This window comes from Pediculus humanus, genomic scaffold, assembly GCF_000006295.1.
Source record: "Pediculus humanus corporis 1103172108208 genomic scaffold, whole genome shotgun sequence".
In the NCBI taxonomy this organism is placed as follows: domain Eukaryota; kingdom Metazoa; phylum Arthropoda; class Insecta; order Psocodea; family Pediculidae; genus Pediculus; species Pediculus humanus.
The window spans coordinates 118198-125674 of NW_002987778.1; the positions used below are offsets into that span (position 1 = coordinate 118198).

Below are 7477 nucleotides of genomic sequence, written 5' to 3' on the forward strand. Positions count from 1 at the left end.
TATAATATTTCACAATTAAAAAATTCATTAAAATATTTTCGCATAATATTTTACATTTTTTTTAAAATGTTCCAAGTTTTCTTTCCAACTAAAATCATCATCTATACTTGTTGACGGTATCCAAAAATCTTTTCTTTCTTCATCAAAAAGAATTAAGAAAGTTTTATCCTGAGGACAATATATTAAAACAGACAATACGTTCGTCACATCTTTTTTGCATGAAAACATTATAAGAAATAATTACCAGAATATTTAATTTTATAAAATTTAATAACAAAAATTACGAAAAAATTTTAGAAATTTATTTTAAAAAAAGAAATTTTTAAAGTTATACCAATGTTTACTATTTATCTAAAGCCACGTTAATTTTTATTTATTTATTCTTTTCAAAATGTTGTGTAGTATATGTAAGAAAATTGAATCTAAATACAAATGTGCTACTTGTTTCTGTCCGTAGTAGGTATTATAGGTATTATAGGTATTATCAGTCTTGAAGTAAATATATTTTGTTTTAAATTATTTCATTTTTAATCGTAATTTTACAACTTTTACAAACACATGGCCAATACTACCTGTTTAAAAACATGAATATTAACCGAAAGAAATGTGATCTTTTTTCTATTTATTAAATAATTTGTGCCACATATTTACCAAACATATCTTTATGTATAAATAAAAAGAAATCTATTCTCTAATCTTTGTTATTATAAAAAAATCATGAACTATTACAAGACACGACATTTAACTTTTCATTTTTATTTTCAGTTGCTCATTAAATTGTTGGAAACAACATAAGGATAAAGACAAAGATGTCTGCCAAAAAGTAACATTAGAAAAAAAAGATTTTAATAAAAATAGTTCAGAGATTAAATATTTTACAGAAGATACAGTCAGTCCAGAAAAATTAAATAGACTTCGTAAGAAGAATTATTTACTTAAAAATTTTTTAGAAATAGTAGTAAAAAAAAATCTTTTTTTTTTAAAATGAATTTTTGTAATTTCTAGGTGATAGTGAAGTTCTTAAAAATATTTTAAAAATAGAATCTACAAAAAACTTTAATTGCTGTTGACAATGCAATTAATCCAGAAGAAACAGTTTACGAAGCCATGAAAGATCCAGATTTTGTAGAATTTGTAGATGAATGTTTGAGAATAGTAGAAAATTTTGGTGAGTAATGAAGATACTGTCCAAGGTTTCAAATTTAAAACTTTCAGTCAAATTTTTTTTTAGTAATAATTTATTTTATATTAAATTATTATATGTAGTGTTTATATTAGATGTGTATCTTACAAGATCATCGGGAAGGGGAACTCCGTCTAATTCGAAAGCTAATTCGTAATATCTTTTACGTAGTAAAAAAGCTGAACTTTTAGGTTCTCTTTGCCTTGTAAAAACTCCCTTTTTATTACCACCAACTCTTCCAGTAGCTATAAAATAAAAAAATTTTTGTTTAAAAGAGTAAAAAAAAGGGCAAAATAGGGGGGAGGGGGGGTAAAAAACGATTAGAAATTTACTTTGAGCAGTTTGAAAATCGGCAAAATTCCATATCATTTCCCCGATAAAAAATCCTCTGCATCTTAAAACATCGAATGCTTTAAAATGTTGTTGAAGTACAACATTTTGATATTCCTCTGACCAAACGCTTTCCGGAAACTAAAATTTAATTTAATTAATCAAGGTACAACCTAAAAATAGTTAATTTAATTAAATATAAAAGAAAAATAACCATGTGTAAACCGGCTACAGCATCGGCACCATATTCCGTCATTATTATCGGTTTTTGATATTTGTAAAACCATTTTTCAGCTTCATCGATAACATTTTGAAAAATAACTTCCGTTTGACCCGTGTTTGAATACCAAGAATTATATCTGTTAAAAGAAACAACATCAAGGTGCTGGCCCTATAAATAATTTTTTTTTTTAATTTAAATTTAAATTTAAATTTCATTAACATCATTTTTAACAAGTTTTTAAGTTTAAAACTTACCACTTTATCTTCAAAAGGTCTTCTTGATAAAGCTATCGTTACCGGTCGTGTACCATCGAGTGATTTCATGTGATCTACGATTTGCCTGTAACAAAAAAAAAAAAAATTATTTTATTACGCAATAAAACCCCAAAGGGGGGCGGGTCGGGGTGAGGGGGGGGTGTTAATTTAAAAACTTACTTAAAATAAATATCGGATATTGGCACGTGTGTTCTTGGTTCGTTAGCTACAGACCACATAATAACACTCGGACGATTTTTATCCCTTTGAAATAATTCCGTTAGTGATTTTTCATGTTTTTGTCGTAACGTATCCGAATAAATTCTATTAAAAAAAAACAAAATGGAGGGGAAGAGTTTATTAATGGTGAGTGAGTTGGTTCGTGTCTTCCGCATTTCGCTCAATTAATATATATATATATATAAAATTTGTCTTACTCCGTATTAACGCTCGGACATTCATCAATAACCATTATTCCCATGGAATCGGCTAAATCCATTATTTCCTCCGCATAAGGATAATGTGAAGTTCTAAAAGTGTTGACTCCCATCCATTTTAAAAGATTATAATCTTTAACAATAACGGATAAATCTAATCCTTTTCCTTTAATCTGTTAACGGAAAAAAAACAAATCTATTTAAACATTTTTATTTATTTATTTATTTCAAACGTGTAGTTGTTGTTTTAAATAATTTATTGTAATTGTTTGTCTTACATCGGAATCTTCGTGTTTTCCAACACCTCTTATATATATGGGTTTGTTATTAATAAAAACATTTGTATTCGACCATGAGATTTTTCGAATTCCGATCGGTAGACGGTAAACGTCTCGAAGTGTGTAATCGCCATCCATTAATTCAACCTTTGAGGAAAAAGACAAAAAGAAAAATATAATAATAAATTTTTTCAGATTAATTTATTGGAGGAGAAGGAGAAGGAGGAACAGGGGAGGAGGGGAAAAAACGTTTCGATTAAAAAAAAGAAAAAAATAACTCACTCGAAGTTTGTACAAATAGCCGGGAGATGGATCCATCAAATATGGCCACCATAATTTGGGAGAAGGTACCGTAAATTTTCCACTGCAATTTTCCAAATAATTAATTTCGTTATCATCTCCGTCGGATAAAATAACTTTACAATTGACCGATACGAAATCGATTTCTTCCGCGCTTTTATAATCGATTCGAAAATAAATCAAACCTGTAAAAAAAAAAAAAAAAAAAAAAAAAATTAGTATTCAAATATGGATATTGCAGAAGATGAAACAAAAAAAAATTATTATTATTATTATTATTATTATTATTATTATTACTGATATGAAACATTGCAACAAAATGATAAGACAAATGGAAAGGATGCTGCGTTCGTTGCGTTTTATTCACATTTTTTTACAAATTACATAATTTTGTTATGAAAATAATAATTATTATTATTATTATTTACTCTCAATGGATACAATGTAACCGGATGGGCAGAGTCTGAATTTTTTCATATTATTTTAATTTTAGTCAAATCATCCATCTTCTTTTCATTTTGTGTTATGTAAATAAATTATTTAACACGAATATCATTATTATTTATATTTATATTTATTTTTAATAATGTGAAAAAAAATAAATAAAAAATGTTTTTCTCCATTTTGCTCACCATTATCGTTGTAAAAATCCGTTGAAATTGTTATGTCATCTATGTAAAGTTCTGGAGTTGTGTAGAGTAGTACAGGACGATCAATTCCAGCATAATTGAAAAAATCGAATGAATACGATTGATGTAATTCCGTTTGATTGTTTCTGGAATAAATTATTATATTTAAAATTTGTTTTTTATGATTATTTCAAGTTTAGATGAAAATAAACCGACATGATTATTTCAGAGAGTATTCCTTGTGGTACTGTCGTTTGTAATAAAATATTATCAACGGCAACAGTGATTAAATTTTCTTGTCCATATTTTAAATACTGCGTAACATCTTCTTTAAATGGTAAATGGCCGATTTCGTGGCTGGTAACTAACTGTCCATTTATCCACTAAAAATACAGATATTCATTGTTTTACCAAAAGAAAAATTTTTTGCCCCCCCCATTGACGTTTGTGTCATGGCATCAATAATAAATACCGTTAAAAGAAAAAAAGGAAAAATTTTATTATTACTTACCACCATTGTCGAATAACAAACGCTTCCAAACCTCAACCAAATCCTTTGATTTTCGCTCCATGATCCAGGTACAAAAAATTTTCTATCGTACCAAACGACGCCAATAAAATCACGAATTTCTTTAAATGTTGTTATGTCGTTATAACTGGCAGGAACGGGCATGGGTATCGTGGTACCACCGGATTCTTTAAGTTCTTTACTAAACCATTTTTCTTTATATGCTTGTACGGAATCACTTTTTGGTGATAATTTAAAATTCCATATACCATCTAATGATTTAACTTCCCGAGTTTCCGATTCCCGGGGATATAAAATTCCACCACCACCACCCCCACCACCGACAACACCGTAAATCCTTTGGCAAAAGTAACCGTAATATGTGAGCAACATTAATAACAGCATGATACACGTTTATTTTTTTATTTTATTTTATTTAAAAAAAAAAAACCTACAACAAGCAATAAATTAATCAAACGAAAAAAAAATACTAATAAAAATAATAATAATAATAATAAAGTAGTTTTAATATCGTAATTAGTGGAAAGGAAATTTTTTTATCGTTTTTAAATTTTTTTTTTTTTTTCCTAAATTTTTATGATTGCAAAATAATTAACATTAATTAAATAAATTTAATATAAAAAAAAACGCGTTTTAATACAAATTATTTACAGTTAAAATCAACTTGTAAATTAATAATAATAATAATAATAATAATAATAATAAAATTTATTTTTTGTTTATACTTATTATTATCATCATTAATTTTTTTTTAAATAAATAAATAAAATTTAAAAGTCTTGTTTTATTTGATTTTTTTTTTATTCATATTTTAATATTCGTGTTTTTATTATTATGTGTGTGTGTGTGTGTGTGTGTGTGCGTGTGCGTGTGCCAAATTAAATCCAAATAATAAACTTTGTTATTTTTTATTACACAAATTTTTTTTTTTTACCTTTTTATTTTATGCACTTTTCTACGCCATTTTTTTAAAAATTGTTTAATTTCGATTTAAACAAAACAAAACACAACAAAACATAAATAATTGTTTAGATTGTTGTTATTATTAAATAAAAAAAAAATTTTTTTAAACAAAATGAACTATTATCGATTGATTGATTGATTGATAATCAATTTGAAAAATTTTTCAATAACTTTTATAACAAATTTTATTAAAAAAAAAAAATTTAATTTATGGATAAATAATTATGTTAACTTTATTAATATATTATTAAAATACGATTATTATTATTATTATTATTATTATTATTATTAAATTCGTAAAATTTACCTTTAATTAATAGAATCCAAATTATTATTATTATTATTATTATTATTATTATTATTATTATTATTATAACGATTCACGTGAAAATTACATCGAAAAAAATTCATTTATTTATTTATTTTTTTTTTTTAAACACTTTTATTTCACTTTTTTTATCACGAAGAAGAAGATGAAGATGAAGATGAAGATGAAGAAGAAGATAGAAAAAAAAAAACAAAAACGTTCGATTTCTATCCCAGCTTCCAGTGGGAATAAAAATATCGAATTGAAATGTTTTGCTTTTGTTATACAAAAAAAAAAAAAAAAATGTCCCTTAAATGTGGTCGCCGATTAAATTAAATCGCATTGAAATCAACAAACGAATAATAAAACTTTACACTTTTTTTTTTTACATAAGCGAAACATACCGATAATAATAATAATAATAATAATAATTTTTTTTGTTAATAAATATAAATAATTAATGTAAATAATTTAAATATTTATTAATAAAAATTATATTAAAATAATTTACGTGAGAGAGAGAAAGAGAGAGAGAGAGACAGAGAGAGAAATTTTTAATTGTTTAATTTACTGTTGTTTAGAATTTTAATTATTTTTTATTTATTTATTGATAAAATTATTGATTTTCTTCCTTTCAAAATTTAAGATTTAAATTTATTTAAATTTAACAAATTTATTTAAAAAAAAAAAAAAAAAACAAATGACGTAATAAACGTAAACAATAATAAACAAAAGAAATAAACATAACAAATTCATTTTTAATAATTTATTTATTAATAACTTACCTGTTTTTAATAAACAATCGATTATTAATAAATAAATAAACTAATTTTAATTATTTATACTTAAAATTTTACCATTTTTTAATAAATAAATGAATAACTGTTAAATTTGTTTTTTTTTTTTTTTATTTTATTTTTCAATTGTTTGTTTTTTATTATTATTATTATTATTAAAACACTCGCACGCAAACGCACAACAAAACAAATTTTTTTTAAAATTTAATAATTATTAATAAATTATTAAATTTAATTTATTTTATTAAAAAAATAAACGTCGATTAGATCGAAACGTATTTAAAATAAATAAAGTTTCTTTTATGAGTCTTCGCTTGGTTCGCTCAAAAGTTTTTCTTGTTTTTTAATTGTAACCGGTACGTGTTAGAGAAAGAGAGAAAAAGAGAGAGAGAGAGAGAGAGAGAGAGAGAGAGATTTACATTGGGGAGAATTGCAAAAAGGAATCAAATACTATTTAATAATAAAAAAAAAACATTAATAGATTTTTCGGTCTTTGTTTATTGAACTTTACTTTGATGTATAAGGGCGTTGACCATCATTTTTTTTTTTTTTTTTTTTTAATAAAAAGGAATGTTAAAGCTTTGTTCAAATGGGTAGTTAACTGGTTTTTCTTCTTTTTACTAAAACATACGCACACGCACACATGCACACTCAAACACATTGTGAATTATGACCGCCACTTTATAAAAAGACAAAAAATCGAAAATAAATAGATAGGTGATCAATGGAAAATAACATTGCCAAAAGTTGGCATAGGTGACATATAAAAACAATAAACAAACTATAATATTCACAACAACAACAAACAACAAACAAACTATAATATTCACAACAACAACAAACAACAAACAACAAACAAACAAAAAATTTTTGTTTAGAATCATTAAAAAGTATTTAGCATGTTATAGCATTTCCGTATGATTACTATTATTATTATTACCCAATTTATTTTAAAAAAATTTTTTTTTTTTATTTAGTTTTTTTATTGTTGTTGTTGTTGAGTTTTTAAATTGGTCCACGTGTTATTATTATTATTATTATTATTATTATTATTATTATTATTATTATTATTATTATTTTTAATTTCCTTTTATTAAATTTACTTTTTAATTTAAATTTTTGTTTAAAAAAAAAAAAAAAAAAATGGCGCATAAATAATAATTTAAGTTATTATGTATGAATGAAAATTTTTTTCTCTTTTATTTTTTTTTTTTTTGGGGGGGGGAGGAGGGGGAAATTTTTTTATT

The 7477-nt window shown here is 24.2% G+C and overlaps 2 protein-coding genes across 2 annotated transcripts in view; both read right to left on the bottom strand.

Annotated features, from left to right (window-relative positions):
- Nucleotides 1-228, bottom strand: part of Phum_PHUM438860 (serine/threonine protein phosphatase, putative) — a gene marked incomplete at both ends in the record, with an annotated part of 2754 nt that extends 2526 nt beyond the window's left edge. The window contains one exon of the mRNA XM_002429502.1: nt 55-228. Within this exon, the coding sequence (XP_002429547.1) occupies nt 55-228 (174 nt within the window). The remainder of the gene's footprint in view (nt 1-54) is intronic.
- Nucleotides 229-1243: 1015 nt separating this feature from the next.
- Nucleotides 1244-4547, bottom strand: Phum_PHUM438970 (beta-glucuronidase precursor, putative; the record flags this gene model as incomplete). The annotated part of the gene is made up of 11 exons (XM_002429503.1): nt 1244-1428; nt 1516-1643; nt 1684-1904; nt 1991-2075; nt 2171-2314; nt 2428-2600; nt 2706-2852; nt 2988-3190; nt 3638-3780; nt 3851-4017; nt 4146-4547. The coding sequence occupies 11 exons, from the start codon at nt 4545-4547 to the stop codon at nt 1244-1246; spliced, it is 1998 nt and encodes a 665-aa protein (XP_002429548.1).
- Nucleotides 4548-7477: the final 2930 nt, after the last annotated feature.